Raw genomic sequence first — 23,198 nt, 5'->3', positions numbered from 1 at the left:
GATAATCTGAATTAAATTAATACCAGAGCATACACATCCAAAATAAAAGTATTTTTGAAATAAATAAGAGATTTTTCAATTTATTTTCATCAAACAAATTTGATCACAAGTTGATTATAAATCTCCCATGATATTCATTTATCAAATTGTTTATAATAAAAAGGGAAAGATTGTTCTGGTGAAATAAAATTAATACATATAATCATTTTTTTTGTCGAGACATAATTTTTATGAAAAAATTCGTAAAATTAGTAGAAATCTCATATATATATATATATATATATATGTATGTATTATTTTTTCGCAAGGAAAGGATCAGGAAGCATCTGGTAAAAAGGAGAATGAATCATTTGACCTACTTTTCTTTTTGTCGGAAGAACATTCTCCCAATTTTCATTTCCCCCTTTTGGAACTTTAATTTCATGTTTTAAACTTTAAATCACAAATTAAACTAATCAGAAAGATTAATCAAGGAGGTTGATGGCTACCTAATAAGGGCGGGCAATTAAAACGGCAATGCTTTTGACTTTTTATGCCCTCTCGGCCTTTTTGAAGGCAAAAGGAAATTAATTTATCAATAAAATAATTCAATTTATCCAAATTAAGATATAATCTAGGAACCTTCCCTCTTTCCCGTTAATTCAGGTAAAAAGAACCCACAACAACAGCAACAAGCACCAGTCAAAATTCAGGTAATCAAATCAGTTATATTTAGAAATGTTGTTTTTTAAAATATTTTTATTTTAAAAATTTATTAAAATAATATATATATATATATATATATATTAATTTTATTTTTATATGAGTACATTAAAAAGATTTAATAATAATAAAAATAATTTTAAATTAACATTTTTTCAAAAATACGGTTGTACCTTAACTGTAACAATAAACGAGCTCTAAACAACCCTTCCAAAATTGTGACACGTGTACTTACTCTGCTCGTTGGGACCACCACCACCTCTAAAGCAGAAAGCTGATAGAAATTGTTGGGAAAACCTCAAATTAATCCCCTAACTATCAAGTTATTCTCAGTTTCGCTCTTAGAGTTATCTTTTCTCAATTAGATCTTCCAATATTCACAAAGTACTCGAGCTAATTGCAACAGACATAATTACAGTTTTCTTATTTTTTTTCAAATATTTTATTTTGTTTATTTGTTTTTAATGCGATAAGAAAATGAAAATCTCAAATAAACTTATTTACTCATTTATTAATCAACTAAATCTAAATAAGTCAAAGCAAAAATTAAGCATGAATTTAATAAGATTTAAATGAGCTAAATTTAAACACATCAATTGTTTTTGGAATTGTGGTGTGATGTATTTTTTTTTTGAAAATATATTAAAATAATATATTTTTATTTTTAACATAAAAAAATTAAAAAATACTAAAAATATATTAATTTAAAACTTAAAAAAAACAAAATTCAAGAATTAATTTAGAGAAGTGTGGTGGAACCGCACTCTTGATATAAGTTGGAGGGCTAAAGTGAGGTTTGTCCTATTTATCTGTTAACATCACAAAACTAATAAAAATCGAAACCATGCTTAACAAAAAGCACGACAAAACACACCGTCCTTGCTTCCTTTCTATCTAACCATATTACATTACAGTTACAGTTACAGACCCCTCCCTATCCTCTCTCTCTCTCTCTCTCTCTCTCTCTCTCCCCCCCCCCCCTCTAATCAGTAATCACCATAGACAGGCAGACTTCAGTTTCCTTTACGTTTCTTTATTTTTTCAAATTCCAAAATCCTTTGCAAGAAAACTCACTTCCAATTCAAATGCTTTAAGTAATTCATTTCCAATTCTGTTTTTTTTCTAACAAGCTCTCTGTTTGGGGAGAGGCTTAACACAATGGGTATCTGCACCTCTAAACCCTCCCCAAACTCCACTCTCTCTTCTCCCATCGCTATCCAAGCTAAGGACAACTCTATTCCTACAAAGGACACACCTCGACCGGATCCCAGAACCCCAAATGTTAACGATCAGAACAACAGTACCGGCTTAGAATCCGTTAAAAAATCGCCCTTCAATTTTTACAGCCCGAGTCCGGCTCACTACTTCTTTTCTAAGAAGTCTTCGCCAGCGAGATCTCCGGCGAGGAATGCGGCCAGTGCGAACTCGACGCCGAAGAGGCTTTTTAAAAGGCCGTTCCCGCCGCCGTCTCCGGCGAAGCATATACGGGCAGTGCTTGCGAGGCGGCATGGATCGGTGAAGCCGAACGAGGTGACAATACCGGAAGGAGGCGAGGCGGAGGCGGCAGGGTTAGTTAAGAGCTTTGGATTCTCTAAGCATTTTGGAAATAAGTATGAGCTTGGAGATGAAGTAGGGCGAGGACATTTTGGGTATACTTGTCAAGCCAAGTTTAAAAAAGGTGAACTCAAAGGACAACAAGTTGCTGTTAAAGTAATCCCTAAAGCGAAGGTATTTTTATTATTTTAGTTAATTTGTCGGTGATTTTATGTAATTGAGTGATTTTAGGGTTCAAGTTTAGTGTTTTTGGTGTGTTAGATCTGTGGGGATATATGTGATGTTACTTTCTTAATTTGTTTCTTTGATGCATGTGGTGTTAGTTTTTTTTTTTAAAAAAAGTTAATGATATATTTGAATTGTGCATTCGCGGTAGATCTTTAGCGCGTGCTGTAATCTTATTGTTGGTTTCTGATTTCTGTTTTTGTATTTAGCATTATGATGAAATGTAGTGTCTTGGGAAGCTAAATTGTTGGGGAGAAATTACTATGATCAAGATAAACCTGTTGTTAATTTTCAACTACATGGAGAATAGTCTGTGTCTGTGTTAATTTCTAGACCAGCTGGATCGGTCTTAGTTGGTTTATTTTATTTGCTGCTTGATGGTGTTAGATATTTGGCTCTTGCATTTCGCCAATTTGTTTCATTTGCTTATTTTGGTTTTTGTTTTGTTGTTAGATGACTACAGCAATTGCCATTGAGGATGTGAGAAGGGAGGTTAACATACTGAGAGCATTGAACGGGCATAACAATTTAGTACAGTTTTATGATGCCTATGAAGATCATGATAATGTCTATATAGTAATGGAGTAAGTGCTGATTGTTCTGTGTTTTCTTTTTTCGTATGTTAGATCCTTATTATGGTTATGTTGTGAAATAGATTGTAATCTTTTGAGTTTCATTTTTGTTGATGGCATTCTGCATCTATTTTAATGGGTTGTTGTGATTATCATGCATTTTTCAGGTTATGTGAAGGAGGAGAACTCTTGGATAGAATTCTTGCAAGGTATAAGATAGTAGCCATACCAGTATTTAGTTCATTTTGATCTAATTGATGGACTAAACTGGAATTTAATGGAGTTAGTTGGTCAGCTGCTCACAGCTAATCAAGTGATGCTCTTTTCTTGTAGAGGCGGAAAATATACAGAAGACGATGCAAAGGCTGTCATGATACAGATATTAAATGTTGTAGCATTTTGCCATCTTCAGGGTGTGGTGCACCGCGATCTTAAACCTGAGGTGAGATACAGTGTTACTAACATGCATAGCCAGTTGCATTCTGTCCTGCAGCTTCTGTTGAGAGTCATATTCTGTTACCTTAGGCAGAGTCTCATGCCTGGGCATTTTGAAAGATTATTCCTTTCCAATTCTTCAAATTGTTCATTCATTAGCTTTTAGTTAGGATCAGTTGTGCTATTTGAGGCAGAGTATGAAACTGGAGCACCTGAAAATCCTTGCATAATAAAGACCAGTGCGACTTCTAAGGAGTCCTTGTTGTTTTCCCTTTCTGATCTATGAGTGGAATATAAGTGTGTTCCCCTTGCAAGATACTTTTTGTAATTTTATAGGCATCAAAAAGTTCTTCCTGTTTGGTATCACGTGCATCAAGGTTTTATAGTTTGACCTGAATGCAACTTGATGAAAATGATCAGGAAGAGGGAAGACATGTGATAACTTGCATTCTCTTTTACTAGGATTTTCGATTTTAGAGATTTTACTGGAATTAAAAGTGAAAAAACTGAGACAAAAAGAAGAAGAAGACAACAACGACCTAAGTTTAGCTGTCTTTTTTGCTAATTTATGTCAAAGAACCATCTCACCTAAAAGCTTAAGCTGTTAGGTGAGGTTCTAGGATATGATTTATATTATTCTCTAACACACCCCCTCAAGTGAAAGTCCTTTAGGCTTGAAACTTGCACATGCTTATTTTACCTTGTGCTTAATTTTTATCAAATAAATGAGGATGGTGAGATTCGAACTCGTGACCGCTTGGTCATCAAGGCTCTGATACCATGTCAAAGAACCATCTCATCTAAAAGCTTAAGCTGTTAGGTGAGGTCCTAGGATATGATTTATATTATTCTCTAACAATTTATTGGTCATCAATTGATGGTTGAAAACTGACTACTTATTTGCTTACTGCGTGCATAGTTGCATTTTGTTATTCATGCATTCTTATCTAAGTGTAGCTGATTGCTGGATCAGAATTTCTTGTTCACATCAAAGGATGAGGACTCCCAGTTGAAGGCCATAGATTTTGGTTTGTCAGATTTTGTAAAGCCAGGTTTGCACTTGCTCTTTATTCTGAGATGTAGTTGGCTGCTTTGTTTTCAATAGCTCCATGAATTCACTAGTGGTTTCTAAAATATATCTCTTTTTACAGATGAAAGGTTGAATGACATTGTTGGTAGTGCATACTATGTAGCACCTGAAGTTCTACATAGATCTTATGGTACAGAGGCTGATGTCTGGAGTGTTGGTGTGATTGCATATATTTTGTTGTGTGGAAGCCGTCCATTTTGGGCCAGAACTGAATCTGGGATCTTTCGTTCTGTTCTAAAAGCCGATCCAAGTTTTGATGAGACCCCTTGGCCTTCACTTTCTCCCGAGGCAAAAGACTTTGTCAAGCGCCTATTGAATAAAGACCCACGGAAAAGATTGACTGCTGCCCAGGCACTAAGTAAATGCCTTGACCACTGTTCAAACGCTACCTGCTGGCTTTCTTGAATATGAATTGATATTTGCTATTATTTGTTGCAGGCCATCCTTGGATTAAAAGTTCTAATGAGGTTAAAGTGCCTCTGGATATACTCATACTCAAACTCATGAAGGCTTATATGCGCTCATCATCTCTTCGGAAGGCTGCTTTAAGGGTTTGTAATGCAATTTACCAATGAGATTGTTTTCTAATGTGCTTTGTTGCTGCCTACTTGAGTGTGAAGTGCAACTTTTCATTTAAAGCTCCTTTAAACTTGTGTCATTATTTTTCCTATGTTGCTTCCATGTGCTTATGTTGAGTGGTTGTGAAGGTGTCACTATGGGTTTATACAGACAATATCATCCTTACTGGATCATATTTTATTTTGAAAGTGTATACATGGCTAGAGCCAGAAATGCTAGCCAGAACTTGTTTGGTACACCTCAATTTTGCTATTCTCTAGCTTTTAATGTTGATTGTAGTTTATGGATTACAAGTAACTGTAACTCTAAAGATATGCCCAGCTTAGCACTGGCTGATTAATGATTCTAACGGGCTCCAGAAATGCAGTTTATGGATTACAAGGTTGTCATTGAACAGCCATGTAATAATTCTTACAAGTGGTTATTATCAAGCAATTTTGGGGCTATCGTTAAGCAAATTACTTGGAGTTTTTTGTGTAGCCTCGACCATCAGATTACGCTCTTATGATTTTGTACTGAGCTTTTTGTTGGCATTTTGGCAGGCTCTATCTAAAACGTTGACTGTGGATGAGCTATTTTATCTGAAGGAGCAGTTTGTGCTCTTAGAACCAAACAAAAATGGCACTATAAGCTTAGAAAATATTAAAACGGTTGGTTGCTTTTTGAGTGCTTTAATTTTTATTACTTGTTAGCTCATTTGTCGTTAGTTATGCTAATACTTTTTTTAATGGTCAGACCTTGATGAAAAATTCTACAGACGCCATGAAGGAGTCACGGATTCCTGATTTTCTAGCATCTGTAGGTGTTTCAATTGTGGTAGCTATTTAGATTGTCATTTGTGGTTTTGCAGTTTCTAATCTTCAATTCCAACTGGTGCTTGTTTTTGTTGGTTACAGCTTAATGCACTTCAATACAGAAGGATGGATTTTGAGGAATTTTCCGCAGCTGCATTAAGTGTCCATCAGCTAGAGGCCCTTGATAGATGGGAGCAACATGCCCGTTGTGCCTATGAACTGTTTGAGAAGGATGGGAACAGGGCCATTGTCATTGAGGAGCTGGCATCAGTATGTTTCTCTCTTATCTCCGACCCTACAAAGAATTCTTTGCACATAGGCTTCTTGTCAGTTATTTACTTTACCTGCACAAATTCTGCATCGTAGATGTGGTTTTAACTGTTCCAGTGGTCCATACATCTTAGAAACAACTTTTCAGTTCTTTAAATGAATTATTGGCAAACTGATTGTGGTTGACTTTTTGGTCTAATCATAATGCATGTCATGCCACTGTTTGTGTGTGTGTTAAACTTGTATTGCTGAAGCATTAAAGGATGAATATGGTAAGTCAAAAGGCAGAGACTAATCAATCTCATTTTTCAGGAACTTGGCCTTGGCCCTTCTGTTCCTCTTCACGCTGTTCTACATGATTGGATTCGGCACACTGATGGAAAGTTGAGTTTCCTTGGATTTGTCAAATTGTTGCATGGTGCATCTAGCAGGACTCTTGCGAAACCTCAATAGAAGTTTTGAAGCTGATTATAGACGCTCCAAGATGTGGCTGCTGCCAATAAAAGAAAATGGGTGAGAGGCACCGAAATCCCAACCCCAGGTCTGATACACAGGTATATTTGCCTCCAATTTATGGGAGAAGAAAAGAAGTTTAGACCAATTTAATTTTTGTGGCGCAACCTTGTATAATACTTTTACAATTGTGATGCTTGTGATACTTTAGGCAAACGTAGCATGGGCATTCACAGTTTCCACTGTAAAGCTGTAGTTAAGTAAGTGTTTAGTTGCAGGTGAGAATATTTATTAAACTGGTTAGGAGAAATTGATTTTCTGACATATTGGACTGGTCTTGGGGTCCATGATTGAAATGTATCATTTCTACGTTTATGCTTTCTAGTCAAAAGTTAATTCTGCAAAGCATTGCTTTGCCAACATCAATGTTTAATGGAAAGTTTCTGTTCTGTTCTGTTTTTTCGTTTTTTTTTTTTTTTTGTCTCTCCTGATATATAATGGTAAATGTGTTAAGAATCTGCTAATCACATTATAGTTCAACTAACACCAATCCATAAAAATTGTACTAAGAATCCATTGCGAATCCATTCTCTTGTCAAATGTATGTTGCTTCATTCTTCTCAAATGTCTAGATGTCATTCCTTTCTTCTTCTTCTTGTTTTTTTGTTAGTAAGATTTGTTAATTCATGTCATGGGTGTAACATTCAGCATCATTAAACCTGCCCAGCAGGTTAACCCGATGATTTGTTTGTTAACTCGGGATCTCATTTGAGCCTAGTTTCATGTTAAACTTGGTAGAAGTTGACTGGTTGATTTAACAAGTTTATTTTTTTTTAACTTGATTGATTTAATTAAAATTTGTGAAACATATTATTTGACTCTTTTTTTTTTCTTCAAAAGGTTTCATTTTAACTTACTTTTTAAATAAAAAAATCTTAAATTGATGTTATTTTGGATTATCTGGGATCAATTTTTCATAACCCCAGAAATATTATGAGTTTCATAACTCTTCTGCATATTTCCATTTATCTTGTACAAATGTTTTCTTCGTTTTCAATCATTGTATTGGGACCCCATTTAATTACTCGTATGAATAATTAATTTCTTATCTCCCATTCCTTTATATATATATATATAAACCTTCTTGTTCAAGAAAGTTTATAACTTTCTTATACATAATGATTTTCGGTACGTAAAATTTTATCTTATACATAAAATTTCTTATATATAATTCAAAGTACAGTTATCCATGATGATCGTCCTCTTATCTTCTTTTACAAGGGCCATGGTTTAAATGAAAAAATGAACAAAAAGAAAAGGAAATTAATAAAAAATATTTAAAAAAAGAGTGAAAAATCTGATGTAAAACACAAGGCTTTGAATCAATCTATAAGCGATGATATCACAGTACTGTCGTAAATTTTTATTTATGTTCTTTAAACAATGAAAATAAAAACAAGAAAAAGAAATCACAGATGATATCTTATAGGAGAAGAAAACAAAATCGGCGTGCTCGCCTGCTCGGCCGGCCGTTCATTGGAGCAACGTGTTGTTTAATTATGTAACTGTCATTCTTTAAAAAAAAAAAAGCTTATAACTCCCACAATTCAAACGTCATTGCAGCGAGGAATCTTTCTTAGACATGGCGCCTGGAAGCGACAGGAAGCGCAAACGCCATGTGGTTTGCCCCTTTCCATCAGAAGACAGTAGCGACGATAATGAAGTTGAAGAAACTAGGCCTTATTTTCACAATAAATTAGCATCTATAAATATATAGCTTCATTTTTAATTTATTTGTTTTTCTGTGTCTCTTATCAACAACAGTGGAGACGAAAGCAATCATAGCGATGAAGAAGACCCGAGGAGAGGAGGATGGCGGCAGCCATGGAGATAGTGAAAACACAGGGACATGTATTCTTGTTCTTACTATTTTAAGAGGATAGAAATTCATTCTAAATGTTGGTGTATTTTATTATTTTCAGGTTAAGGGATGGAAAATGGAGAAGAAGTTTGTCCAAGTTCATCGTTTATTTTAAATTGTAGAGGCATATATATTGTTTCTTTGATTGATCGATTGTGTTTGTGCTTGTAGCTGCCATGGAGGGTAATTTGAAGTCTTGATAATTGAATCAGGTGATGTTAATGCAGAAAGGTTATTCCAAGTACCCTTTTGTCTCATTTCTGGTTGTGCTATATTATCTTCCTTTATGATCTTTAAGTTTGGATTGTGATTTTTCTATTGCTTCGTTGATCAGAGTTCTGGTATTAATTAGATTTAAGAAAGGGACAAGGCACTGGAAGATTCTCGGGAGGAGAGCTGTAGCTGGAAGGCTAGTTAAGGAAAGCTATGGTTCTGCCAAACAGCAACATACATTTATAGTAGTAAGACTCTGTTTTCAGGTGAAAATCTTAAGTTGATTTGGGTTCTGAATGACCTGTATCTGGGTGCCCTAGGGTTCTATATCTCCAGTAATAATCAAATATTTTTTAACTGAAGAGATTATCAAATATCGGTCTACCTTTATGGGCACATGATAGTATCCTTCTTGGCTATATTTATTGGTTTTCATTCTGAAGTTTAGCTTAGTTTATGGTGATTTACCTTTTTTGATTGGTTATTGTGTACTAGGTTGAAGTACTGTGGAGCAAGGGGGTTAAGAAATTGCCTCCGCTTCCTCCTCTGCCTGTGAAAGGCCGGAATCTCTCAAAAGGAGAACTATCAGACAAGTCGGTGGGCATATGATAAAACAAGAAGTTTCTCTAGTATTGACTTTCTAATATGTTGTTTTCTTATCTATTTCTTGTCCACTTCATGTATAGTGTTGGAATGGTGTCGCAGAAAGACATAAAGTGCTTGCTGAAAAGCACAAACGAGGTGCAGCAACAAGACGTCCGAGAACAAAGAAGAAATCTAAGATGACATGGTCTAAAAATGGAGGTATGCGTAGGGTTTGTGTTTGGGGTTTTCTTTTTCTAAAGCATTAACCTACCGTGTCACATTTCATCCACGATGTTGACATATGCATAGTGTCGTAATCCTTCCCATCAACTGTGATGCCTGCAATATCAGGGGCTTATTCAAAACAGTGGAACCAATTATGGCCATGCAAATCCTAGCTACAACTTCGAAGGGAGTAATTCGAGCCACATACCAGAAATGATTAACATTGACAGACCATTACACCGAATTCCTCAAAGAATGGAGACATAGGGACCATCATCGTTGAGATGTCATATCCGGGATATGAAAGATGGGTTATTTCCTGTCATCCAAACGATGCTGATAAAGAGTAGCAAGATGCCTTGCAATCAATTGATGCCCTAATTTGGTTGTAAGTAATCCAGTTATTACCCCAGTTGGTGATTTTCTCTCTTGGTTGATCCACCTTAATCATTTATGAGATGCTTCAATCGTATTCATACGTCAAAGGCTCACCGGGTTAGGAGAAGGACATGATAGCAGTAGCCTCTCAAATTGGATTTTATTGATCATGTATCAATGATATATGCAATGATTGCGATGCGACATATATGGTGAGTAGCAAACAGCCACAATTGTATTGATAGTTTGACCAATTCTCATGCAAAAACAAATAGCATAGTCCTTTCCCGCAAATTGCAAGACCTATCTACAAGATTGCTTCCATCTTGCATTCATGTTCTCTCTGAATTCCAAGTCTGGAAATTGGTGCCAGCAATGCTTGTTAACCATGACCCTTCTGCATAAACATTTTGTTCTCATGTTGGTAACATCATCTTGTTAAATGAACACATTTCCTTTCTATATGCTTTATTATTGAAGACATTAACCGCATTTACAAGAATTACTAGATACTAAATTCCATTTCATCTTAATGGGACTGGGCATTCTAGAGCTTCCAAATCTTTTTGGTTGGTCTTGGAAGTTGTGGACTAGTAAATGTTTGGTCAACCTGTTTAGCCCAAGAATTCGCCAAGGAAATTCTTACATTTTAAGCTTTATCGAATGTTTATTCATCTAGAGTCATGGTTATCCTCGCTGGCTGGAATTGATGCACTATAGTGTGCTTGATAGAGATTATTGAGAGAATTCAACCAGTTTATCTAGATCTTCATTCTTGGTTTTGCAATTGCTGTTGACGGACATTATGGTTGTGAACGTTTTATACAGGACAAGAAAAAGACTCTCGTTTAAGAATTAAACTAGGTCCGGGTAGCGATACGCTGCCGGTAGGATCCAAACCCATTTACCGCATAAAAAAAAACGTGAGCATTACTCTCTTCTTCTTCTTCTTTTTTTTTTTTTTTTTTGCATGTGATAAAATATTTGAAATGAGGATTAAAAACTTGATAAATATATTAAATAAAATTAAGTGGCTATCATATGCGTTAAAAAAAAGTTGGTGTGACAAGTTCAACGTAATGGGCCACAAGCAAACTGGTCATCCTATTTAAATTGTGATCTAGTTAAAAAAAATAAAAATTAATCTTTACCTAACCCTAGCTCAAATATAAAATAATAGACTATTAAAGGATTAAATTGTTAAAAAAATAAAAATAAATAATTTATGAAGTAAAATAAAAAGATGGTGACACATTGTATTAACTCATGTTAACTCGCAAAATCAACGACCCAGGTAATAGACATGACCACAATGAGTTAACCAAGTTTGAAAATCTGTCTCTTTCCTTTTCCTTCTTTAATTCTTCTCGCAGTTAAGTCTTGACTGGGTCTCAACTGACCTCGTGTTCGATTAAAGAATGAAGATGAAATTTAAGAAATAAATAAATGTTGAAAAATAAAACTTAAATGCTGAAGGATAAAATAAAAAAAATAGTTTAAAAAAATATAAAAGAAAACGTGAGCGAATCACCTAGACCAAGATTAATCATCCAAACTTGCAACCCTTCCAAGATCCAAGTTCAATATAAAAGCTAAATTCCTAACCAATTTAATGTTGGAGGATAAAATCATAAAAAAGATCTCAATTACAAAAATTGCCAAAACAAAAAAATTGCAACAAGAAAGGACCAAAGCACATTGGAGAAAAATTAAAGAAGGATGACATTGTACAAAAAACTTTAATTCTCAAAATAATCTAAAACAAAACTAATAGCAATTAAAAGAATGATGATAAAATATGACAAATAAAAAATTGAAGGATGAAACTGAAAAATAAATAAATGTTGAAGGATGAAATGAGAAAATTTAACTTAAAAAAACCAAGCAAACCCGCATGAATATCCTAAAGTTGGGTTACTCCCCCAAACTCGTAACCTGTAAAATCCTAGATCTTAATTCAATCATGAAGCTTAATTTTTAACAAATTTAACCTTGGAGGATGAAATCATAAAAAAAAGATCCAGTTAAAAAAATTCCAAAGAAAAAAGAAATTGCAAGAAAAAAAAAGAATGAGGATTAAATCATTTAGAAAAGAAAATTGAAATAGGATTTGAAATAGGATGAAATGATAAAAAACCTTCAATTCAAAAAATTATTTTAAAAAAAAATTAAGATCAAATTTGATAAATAAAAAATTAAAAAGGATGAAACTGTAAAAAATAATAATTATATAATCCATTTTAAAAAAAAAACTTGTAATTAATAGAACATGGATCAAATATGAAGAAAAACAAATTGAAATGATGATTTGAAATTTTAGAGTGCCACACATAGAAATTAAGGTGGAGAGAGACAAAGAGAGAGAGAAGCGCACCGGTTCCAAACTGGAACTTAGAACGCCACATGCACAACGTGGGAAGGAAGGGGTCGCCAAGATAAACCTAACCATGTTAAGGAAGCTTGTTAGTGATCATTGGACATGGTTGGATGCGTCGCTCAAAAGCAGAATCCTCCGTGATGTGCTAACACGTGTTATCCACACATCAAAACCTTTTTCTTGTTTTTTTTATATATTTTATATTTATTAAAAGATAAAATTTACCTTAAGCAAACATAGATATAAAAAAAATCAGAGTGAAAAGACAAATTAGCCCTTGTCTGACAGCTTATCATTCTATGCTTCATCTCTTCACCAAATTTGAAAAAACTTGTACGAAAATGATCACCTAACATCTAACTACACCTCTATATAGCTCGTTCTGGTCGATTGACACCACATCGAAAGTGGCACCAGCCCAAAGAGGCCAACTCAGGCAACCTTTAACTATTAAAATTAACAGTTCATGATACATACTTTAAGCCAACAGTTGGGATCCGTCGAGGCTGAATCAAAGGCTAAGATTTTGCATCATTAAAGATAAATATCCCTCTTTCACCCCCTATAAATAGAGGTGGATTTCATGGCTTGGGCATGGAGAAAATCGGGTGGAAAGTTGATAAAAAAACCAGCATTCCTCCCTAATTTTCTTCTTTTCTATCGTCAGTTCTCTCTCTTCTTTCTTTCTCCATCATGATCTCATCCATTCCAACCTCACCCACACCATGACCAAAAGTGGCCCAACCTTTTCCACCAATCCATACTCTCACCAGCAACAAGGATAATTGCCATAAACTTCTCCTTTTCCACCATAAACTTCTTTTCCTTTTTGCATCAGCCACCACCTCCACTAATGCTGCCACCAACCTCACCTCAACCTCCTAGCCAGACAATCAGCAACACTCCCCACGCCAGGTATCCCTTCCCCCTTGTCCTCCTCCTTCTTCTTTTTTCCTGCCATCATCAATCTTGTATGCAGAACAAGAATTCGTTTTGGTTGAGAGAGGAGAAAGAAAGGTCGTCGGATTCAATTTTGGTATAACAAAGTTCCAGTACCTCAATATTTTCCAATTCAATTTTGGTATAAAAGTTAATTTTTGTTATTTTTTAGTTCCTGGTTGAGAGAGGAGAAAGATAGGTCGTTACATTCTGGCGATAGAGAGAAAAACACCAATTTAGGCCACCAAAACAAACTATAATTGTGTCAAAAAATTCTATTTGATAAGGGGAGTTTATATTAGGTGTTTTTGTACCTTTAAAGTTCATAAAAAAATGATCTGAGCTCAGGTTGATTTTTAGATTTTGGTTTTGAGGCCATAGATAGGTTTATCACGATTCCTACGGTATTTTATATGTGTTTTGGGTCAAAATATCAACCCCAATCACGCGGACGACATGCCATCCACCTCAATTGCAAACAAAAAAAAAATTAGGGTTCAATCACGCAGGCCCTAACAAAATGGTACAGACGAATTGGCCGAGCTTAACTTATCAGGTTCAACAGTGCCCTAACCTTTGCTTCTTTTTTTTTCTATTTTTTTTAAATTAATGATTTTTTATGGATTTCTCTCTAAATATTTTTAATTTATATTTAAATTAATAACCCTTATGTCTTTTTTTTTTGTTTGGAGAGCTTATTTTAAATGACGATTATTTTTTTAGTTATGTATTTAAATTTCAAGAGTTTTTCTAATTCATCTATAATTTTTTTATTTTTTGTATGAATGAACTTTATTTTTTAAAATAAAAAAAATTATTTTCAGATGATATTTCTAATATGTGAAGCCTTGCATGTTGCTTTTTTCTCCTTTTATTTTATTCGATCAATTTAATTTGTGTCTCTATTTCTATTATTTTTTGCTTAAATAAAAACTTATTTTAATAAACAAATTTAGCAAACACAACCAAGTAAATATCTCATTTTTCGAGATTAAATATCTTAATCTACACATGTCTCTAAATTTTTCAAGTTTTATTTGTAGGTATCGTTAATGATTTTTTATTTATTTATTCGCACAAATAATTCTTGATTTATTTCATTACATGTATGCATGAAATGTATGATTTGAACTTAGATTTTTTTAACTACAGAAATGTATTGAAACCACCTGCATATACAATTTGTTATAAGAAATAAAAATATCTAACTTACAACAGGGCACAGGTCACATAACTAGTAAATAAACTAAATGAAGAAGGTAAATTACTATTCCATTCATTGTGACGCCACATTCAGGCTCATGGACTGTTATAACATGCTTAATTCAACTCTTTTTTCTTTTTGTCCTTAAACAATTATTTGGTTTCTATCACTAATTTTTTTTCTTTCAATTTCATCATTCACATTATGATCACATTGTGTTAAGCCAAATAATTGGTTTTTGTTTGTGTGTTACATAATATTCACGATATAAAAAAAGTCTAGGCATTAATTGATGCTCAATTTTACAAAATAAAATTTAATTTTATCAATTTAAAAAATTTAAAATAGTAGGGATCAAATTTAACACGAAAATAAAAACAACCCTTTTTTCTTCTTTATTGTTCATGAGGCACATTGAACTATATTTTGGTTCCTGAAGTTTCTACTTTTTCATTTTTTATCCTGGTGTTTTAAGAGTTTCACATTTCAATTCCATACTTTATTTGTTTTATATTTCAATATTTAAAATTTAAAAGGAGAGAGAGTCGCTAGAAAGTGAAAGATGATAGAGAAAATGGTTGGTCGGTTATATTTCAACCATTAAAAAAGTATCTTAGTGCTCATGAGTTCGACTTGGAAAGTGGGTTTAATGAAATGAAAATGTTGTTTCTTCTTTGAACATGTTGTAAAAATTAGATCGGGGTCGTAAAGTGTTTTTTTTATTAAGTTAGAATTTGTTTTCAATGCGTGATTGTAGGCTTTTTTGGAGGATAGAAATGAATAATTTCTAAGATATTTTAAAAGTATTTTTTAAGTGAAAACACGTTAAAAATTGAGTTTTTAGAGTAAAAAACTGAACACTAACTTTTTAATCATCATAAGTGGTTAGAAAGTTGACTAGGAGATGACACTTCATCAACTATTTTAAAAAAACTTTAGCGAATATCATGTGGTTGGCTCGTTGGCTTTTTTTTTATATTCATTATTTTTTTCAAGTTTTTGACAAAAAATCTCTTAAATGATTTCTAAAAATAATATTATAGTGATTGTCTAATTACACCGTTATTTTTTAAAGATTATGAATTTTTTATAATGATATTATAGATTGCTTTATGAATAATTATATATTAGCCTAATATGTAGAGTTTTTAAAATAATTTGCTCATTAATATTTAATGGCAATAAATATATATTTTTTATATTATTTTCTCTAACTTATTGTTCTTAATATTTTTCATATAAGTGTGCAAAAATAATCAATTCAAGATTTTTTTATCTTTTTAATTGAAATTTAATTTTATTATTATATAATAAGTTTTTACTTAAAAAACAATACTTTTCATTAAAAAAATATATTTTTTAATCAAAATAAAAAAGAAATTGATGAATAAAAAATTAGATTTTTATTATAGTTTTTGCGAATATCTTTTTTAATTACAATAGTTTTTTATTCAATGAACTCTATTGCTAATAAAAAAAATTGTTTGGTTCTTAAGAAAATAAATGAATTAGAAAAAAATTATCCCCCATGATTTTATTAATTGTATTTTTATAATTAGATAATTAAATAAAAAAATAAATTCTAAAAATTTCCTAGAATAGCACGCAACTAATATCACTTGTTTCCATCTCAAAGGAAGAGCATAGAAGACTAGAGAAGAATAGTTTCTAAATACGGATAGTGTCATAATGGGCCATATAATTAAGTAATACTCTAAAAGGTGTGGGAAAAACACTGTAGTTTTTCCCACGCCTTTTAACTTTCTCTACTTTCCCTATTATTTTTCCATTCCCCACGTCTTTTACTTTCCCCATTATTTCCCCATTGTTAATATAATATTAATATAATTATTATTATTATTATATTATAATCATATTATAACATATATATATATATATATATATTCGTTTTTTTTTGTTTTTTTTGTTTTGATTTATTTATTTATTTTATGCTTTTATGGTTTTTTTTTGCTTTTTTCTTTGTGTTTTTTTCTTTTTATGAATTTTGTTTGTTTAATTTAGTTTGTTAATGATAAAAAAAAAATTATTTAGTTATCAGACTTTCATGAAACCGATCATGAGTTTGATGGATTAACCTGTTTTGACGAGTTAACCCGAAATTTTATTTTTTTTGCTTTTTTTCTTTTTAATTAATTTTTTTCGTTTAGTTTAATTTGTTAATGTTAAATTTTTAGTCTATTTAATTATCAGGCTTTCATTACACGTATCCCAAGTTTGACAGGTTAATTCAGTTAATTATGGGTAACCCGTCAATTTTTTTTTCTATTTAGTTATCAAACTTTCATGACGCGAATTTAAGGTTTGACGGGTTAACCTGATTTGAAGGGTTAACCCAGTTAATTCAGTTTTTTTTTTCTTTTCTTCATTAGTTTTTTTCTTCCTGTTGTTTTTTTTTCTTTGTTTTTTTTTAATTAATCTATTTAATTATTATACTTTTATAACACGACATTGCAGCAAAATCCATATCCAAGGCTCTTGGGTCTAGTGTTACAACCAGACTCACTTAAACTTGAGTCATGTAAGTTTAATATTATTATAAATATTTTAAATATTACTCTTGGGTCAAGCGTTGCAGCTAGACCAAAGGCTCTTGAGTATATTTTTGTAAAAAGACATAACACTATTAGATTTTAGCTTTTTTTGATATTTTTTATGCAAGAAAAAAAAATCTGTGGCATATGCCTTTGTTTTATTTTTTTTTCTTTTTCTTTTTAAACCTTTTACTGTGAACTGCACAGTGCAGTCCGCAGTAAAAAAAAATGATGCATTTAGTTTTTTTTTTGTTTTTTTTTAATTTTTTTCTTTTGTAATTGTTCTTTTAATTTAGTTTCTCAATATTTTTTTTTTGTTTAATTATCAGACTTTCATGACATGGATCTCAAGTTTGACGGGTTAACCTAGTTGATTCAGATTGTTTTTCTTTTTCCTCATTAGTTTTGTTTTTCAAATTTCATTTTTTAATATTATATGCAGTCCATGGTGAAAAGGCTGATGCCTTTATTTTTTTTTTCTTTTTATGCCTTTCACGATGGATTACACAGTATAGTCCACGGTGAAAAGGCTGATGCTTTCTTTTTTTCTTTTTAATTAACTTTTTTTTATTTTATTGATATTAATTTATTTTTTATTTAGTTATTAGACTTTCATGACACAGATCTCAGATTTGATGGGTTAACCCAGTTAATTCAGATTTTTTTTCTTTTTTTTCATTAGTTTTTTTCTTCATGTTGGTTTTTTGTTCTTTGTTTTTTTTAATTAATTTATTTAATTATCACACTTTTATGACACAATCTTGCAGCCAGACCCACATCCAAAACTATTGGGTTTGGTATTACAGCCAGACCCACTTAAACTTGAGTCATTCAAGTTTAATGTTATTATAAATATTACTCTTGGGTCAGGTATTGCAGTCAAACCCAAAACTCTTGAGTATAACTTTCTAAGAAAACCTAACACTTTTAGATCTTAGTTTTTTTAAATATTTTTTATGCAAAAAAATTGACCTGCAACATCGCGCGGGTCATTTAACTAGTAAGAATTAAACTGCGTGATTTTTCGTTTGTTTTTCATTTGTTTTTATGTTTGCAGTGAAATAATTGATAACAAATTAAATTATATTTTGTAGAAATTAAATTTAAAAAGTAGCTTTTATATAGCAGTTTTTATATATTTTTTAATTAAGTTTTATAAAATTTTATTTGGTTTTGCGTTTTAAAAATGTTTTTGAAAAAATTTGAATTCTTTTTTATTTTTTCTTTGCTTCAAATTGATATATTTTTTTGTATTTTTCGATCATTTTAATGTGCTAATATCAAAAATAATTTTTAAAAAATAATAAAAAATATTATTTTGATATATTTCCAGGTAAAAAAACACTTTAAAAAGTAACCGCAATCACACTTCCACCAAATATTTTATACATATTTTTTATTATACATAAATTTCAATCATAAATTTTACTAATAACATTCTGCTAACTATAATTTTTTAAAATTTATTTTTTAAAAACTACAACCATCAAAACAACATAAAAATATAATTAAACATGAATTCATGACAACAATATTGTACGACAATTGCCTGCTAGAAAAGTCAAGCATATTAATTGATAAAACCGTTTGGTAACGTGTTTATATTAGGTTTGAAAGTGAGTTTGAGAAGCAAAAGCATTGATTTGATGTTTCTTTTTATACAATAACATATTATATACTGTGTGAATTTATTTTTTAATTTTTTAATTTTTTAATTTTTTTTATTATTTTAATATATTGATGTCAAAAATAAATTTTGAAAAATAAAAAATATATTATTTTGATATATTTTTATTAAATGAAAAACACTTTAATAAATAACTATTATAACAATACTAAACATAAAAAAAAAACCTAAGAATTCTTTCAAAACAACATTTTTTTTAAGAAAATAATATTACAAAAAAGAAATATAATTGTGTATTTACTTGATGTTATCTAGCTTGGTAATTCTTTTTGTATATAGTAATATGACCTCTCTGCAACTCTCACCTTCAATAAAGAAGGGAGGGAAAAAAGAGAGGGCAAGATCAGATAATAATATGACCTTGCATTAGAACAACTTAACTTATGTCGGCATCGATGTTTTTAATTTCCCCTCTACCTCTCTCGAAAAATAAAAGGGAAAATGAGGGCCCTAACCTACTTCTAAGTTCAATTAATGCATGGCTCTCTACTTCTATATATCAATTTCCCAAATCATTGGTGTAGGAGAAATTTCAACTTCATTTTTTTTTCTTGAGTCATTAACTAACATATAATTTTATCATTATTTTTTCTTTTTTGATGATCAAGTAATTTAGTCAAGGAATCAAGACAGATAATTAATCAGCACCCCAGTTGCATCCTATTAATTTTTCCATCCTTTGATTATAAAAAATATATTCAAACTTGAGATGCCTTACACAATAAGTTTCACACGGGACGGGAAAAAAAAAAAAAAAACCTACACCTGAGAAATTCTAGCTTTCCTAGGAAGCGAATATTGTGATGGCAATTAACAGTGAAAGAGGGGCTATATCTTCAACATAAAAGGGTAGAGAGGCAGCACTCAAAGTTTGAGAGTTCATATTTCACAAGGCAAGAAAGTGCTTCTCAGTGAGGAGACAGACAGAAACAGCTGACGAAGGAAATTGTATCGCCCATCTTATCATATATATATATATATCGGATTCTTCCTTCTAAAACCTCTAGCAAGTTGCTTGTTCAATTCTTGGTGAAATTTATTAACGGCCCGGGGGCTCAAATTCTCACTTCCCAAAACAAAAAGAAAAATCCTCGAAGTTCGGCAAAGATGCGGAGCATGACAAGCTCCACCTCCAATAAAGGGATCGCAGCCATTGTAGGCGTTGGACCGAAGCTCGGCCGATCCATTGCCCGCAAGTTTGCCCATGAAGGTTACACTGTTGCCATCCTTGCCCGGGACTTAGGTACTTTATCTAGCTCTCTAATTCTCTATCCTTCACTTGTTTTTGCTCCCAAGAAAGAGATAAAGGAAACAGGATTATCAACGCTATTTCATAGAAAAAAATTCTACATCTTTTGTCAGTAATCAATGATTTTGCTGGATGCTTTAGAAAGTGCAGCAGAATTTCACACTACATATTCCTGCAGTTTAATTAGCTTCCCTGGACGAGAAGAAAAGAATTTACATTTTTTCGAAAACTAATATGTTTTGCTTTTGCTAACAATTAGTTTACTTGTATAGAGATTAGTAAATGAAGAAGACCATATACGTTCTACTCTCAATCAATTTATATCTTTTAGCCGTATATAATAAATTGTTTGACATTTGATATACATGTAAAAGAAGAATCGAACTTGAAGTTGTTGTAATTTAAAACTTGTCGGGGACTGAGAGAGATTCTTGAGCTAATTAGATAATAGAGTGAGTTATGGGTTTTGTAGGGAGGTTATCAAGATTTGCAGATGAGATAGCAAGGGAGGAGAAAGCTCAAGTCTTTGCCATCAGGATAGACTGCTCGGATTCAAGAAGTGTGAGAGAGGCATTTGAGGGTGTTCTTTCACTTGGCTTTGTAGAAGTACTCGTCTACAATGCCTATCAACCAGCAGTCTCTCCACAACCCACCAACTTCACCGATATTTGCATCGACTCTTTCGTGAAGTCCCTCGCAATCTCCTCAGTCGGTGCCTTCCTTTGCGCCCAACAGGTATTCCTTTAATTCCCTCAAATTAGCCAAAACCAAAAGCCTATTACCATGAACGTGTTCCATTTTCAAGAATCTTAAGGCTTCTTGTTTTTTCAGTATGTTATGTGGCTTCTGTTAATGGAAATACACAGGTTCTTCCAGGCATGGTAGAAAGACGGAGAGGGACAATTCTTTTCACCGGCTGTTCAGCTTCTTTAAATGGCATTGCTTGTTTATCTGAACTGTGTAAGAACTCTCTCTTAAGATATCCCGAATTCAATTCTGGAAAGGATTCCACTTTATTCTCATATATATACATTTTATCTGCTAAGCATGCAGTACTTATTTATTTGCCCCCAAAATACAGGTTGTGGAAAGTTTGCCTTGAGAGCTCTATCACAATGTTTAGCCAGGGAGTTTCAGTCTCAAGGTGTGCACGTTGCACATGTTATCATCGATGGTGTGATTGGCCCACCTACACCTAGGTAGGTTTTATCTTCATCCATACCTTCCTTCCTTTTCCTTTAATTATAAGTATCTATTTTATTTTTCATATTCTCAACAATATAACAGAAGACAGCAAGATTCTAAATTCCTTACTACTTTTGTCTCCAAAACACTTTACTTCCATCGATTATTGATTCATTACCAGCCATAAAAAGAGAGAGATGAGTTTGATATCTGAATTCCTACTAGATACTTTTTAACCGAAGCAAAATACCATTACACAGTCGAATTACACCTCAATGACAAAAATGAGCATGATGGTTGTCCATGCAAAGTGTGAGACAGTCCTATTACTAGTTCATTATACACAGTAACCACCAAAACTATACATGGATGGATATCCATTCTATGTGGGAGCGATAGTTCAAAGTGGTATTCTCCAAATGAACAAACAAAAGCAAAGAGATTTTCATCAAAAACTTTATTCAATTATGAAAAGGGGTGATAAATAGCTGTCAATGAAAAGGGATAATGATGAGCAACTAATGAAAGAGAAGGAAAATTGGCAATCGTAGGGGACCACCAAGCTCTCAGAGAACGTCAGCTGGGGAACAACAGCAACATGGTATGGCCGGTGGAGGTGGAGAGATGATGATGGACCCAGACTCGCTGGCTCAAACCTACTGGCATTTGCATGTTCAAGGCCGGACTGCTTGGACCCAGGAGATCGACCTCCGTCCCTCTAACTCCATCAACCCCAGATCCTGTTAGTCCCAAGCTACGTGAACTCGTCTTTCCCTTCCATCATTCACTCACCTTATCATCACTATCACAATCATGATCTATTTCTATGACAAGCAACACTTAATTTCTCTCATTATATATTATCATTGTTATTTTCGGTTCTTGTAGCTCTTATACCCGAGGCTACACTGTTTTATTCCTTGTCCATATGAAAGGCTCATGGTCTCTTTTGAATCCACTTGAAGGATGCATCCACGTTGAGAGCCCCACAGTCTCTCCAAGTGGTCAAAAAAGGAAGGACCGTGTTCTTAAGTTTCAAAGTTTCCGTTTTCTTTTGGGTTTGCAAGAACTTTCATATTAATTAGCACCGTTGGGAATTGAATTGTATCTACATATTTTTCTCTACAAGTGTGATTAAAGGATTGGTTTTGGTGGTTATTAAGCTATATTGATCTATTTATTTGGTGCTAATAATTTGTTTTTTAGCGGGCAACTAGTTTTAAGACCCCACCTCAAGTTGGCCATGGGAGAAGCAGGAGGGGTACGAAGGTTGCATGGATGCCTGAATGCCCTCGTGTTCTAATTTAGGACACACAAACCTTCATATACTCGATTACGAGCTTCTTTTCTTTTTCCTTTTAGTTCTTTCTTATTTATCCTTATCCATTTTTATTTTTTTTTCAAATAAAGATATCTTTAATTAATTTAAAATGTATATCAAGAGACTAAGTTTGTTGTTTAAAACGATTCTAAAAATATAACTTCCAATACCCATCTGGTTTTTTTACTATAATATTATTTTAAAATATTATCTTTAAAATTTGAATTAAAAAATCTTATTTATCACAAGATCAACCTCTTACAAACTATTTAGAACCCTTGGAATTAAATTCAATAATGTCTCTTTTTCTTCGCTAAAGAAAGAAAACTTCATTGAGAGAGAGTGAGAGAGTAAACAACTAAATACATCCTTTGCAGTATAAAATATAAACAAATAACATTTCATAGTTTCATACTTGTTGAATATAAGTTGAGGGTATGGTTTGGAAAAAGCTTCATAATGAAGGCCAGCATGAGAGAGCTCAAAGTAATAATATTCTATTTATAAACAAGCTATTCATTAAGAAAATGTAATTAAGATTGTTAATTCAATTTTATAGATATTTCAAATAGTATAATTGAATTCAATTAAATAATATAATATTTTATTTTAAATATAAAAATTATAAAAAATTATGAATGGAATACAAATCAAATTTCAATTACTGATATAACAATTTGGTTAAAAA

The 23,198-nt window shown here is 32.3% G+C and overlaps 2 protein-coding genes and 1 long non-coding RNA gene across 11 annotated transcripts; all 3 read left to right on the top strand.

The window, feature by feature from the left end:
• The first annotated feature begins 1,600 nt into the window (after positions 1-1,600).
• LOC133673154 (CDPK-related kinase 5-like) lies at positions 1,601-7,128 on the top strand. 2 transcript variants are annotated; one of them, XM_062093829.1, is made up of 11 exons: positions 1,601-2,430; positions 2,935-3,065; positions 3,221-3,262; positions 3,387-3,495; positions 4,462-4,540; positions 4,640-4,936; positions 5,017-5,129; positions 5,700-5,807; positions 5,893-5,955; positions 6,054-6,221; positions 6,534-7,128. In XM_062093829.1, exons 1-11 carry the CDS (start codon positions 1,861-1,863, stop codon positions 6,672-6,674), a joined length of 1,821 nt encoding a protein of 606 aa, XP_061949813.1. In that variant the 5' UTR covers positions 1,601-1,860; the 3' UTR covers positions 6,675-7,128. The 2 variants fall into 2 exon arrangements, with proteins under 2 accessions (XP_061949813.1, XP_061949814.1); XM_062093830.1 differs by lacking the exon at positions 5,700-5,807.
• An 877-nt stretch (positions 7,129-8,005) lies between these two features.
• Positions 8,006-10,460, top strand: LOC133672893 (uncharacterized). Of its 7 annotated transcripts, none has more exons than XR_009834917.1 (6): positions 8,008-8,355; positions 8,499-8,826; positions 8,930-9,056; positions 9,304-9,401; positions 9,495-9,612; positions 9,745-10,460. It is a non-coding gene; the product is annotated as an uncharacterized LOC133672893 (long non-coding RNA). The 7 variants fall into 7 exon arrangements; XR_009834916.1 differs by having other exon boundaries at positions 8,010-8,397; XR_009834915.1 differs by having other exon boundaries at positions 8,006-8,826; positions 9,304-9,405.
• Positions 10,461-19,477: 9,017 nt separating this feature from the next.
• On the top strand, positions 19,478-22,347 carry LOC133672919 (uncharacterized). Of its 2 annotated transcripts, none has more exons than XM_062093491.1 (5): positions 19,478-19,998; positions 20,477-20,739; positions 20,871-20,964; positions 21,086-21,203; positions 21,723-22,347. In XM_062093491.1, the coding sequence occupies exons 1-5, from the start codon at positions 19,863-19,865 to the stop codon at positions 21,934-21,936; spliced, it is 825 nt and encodes a 274-aa protein (XP_061949475.1). In that variant the 5' UTR covers positions 19,478-19,862; the 3' UTR covers positions 21,937-22,347. The 2 variants fall into 2 exon arrangements, with proteins under 2 accessions (XP_061949475.1, XP_061949476.1); XM_062093492.1 differs by having other exon boundaries at positions 19,480-19,998; positions 21,741-22,347.
• Positions 22,348-23,198: the final 851 nt, after the last annotated feature.

The sequence above is a fragment of the Populus nigra genome, chromosome 14, assembly GCF_951802175.1.
Source record: "Populus nigra chromosome 14, ddPopNigr1.1, whole genome shotgun sequence".
In the NCBI taxonomy this organism is placed as follows: domain Eukaryota; kingdom Viridiplantae; phylum Streptophyta; class Magnoliopsida; order Malpighiales; family Salicaceae; genus Populus; species Populus nigra.
The sequence above is the reverse complement of the archived record's forward strand: the minus strand, read 5'-3'. Positions and strand labels throughout refer to the sequence as shown.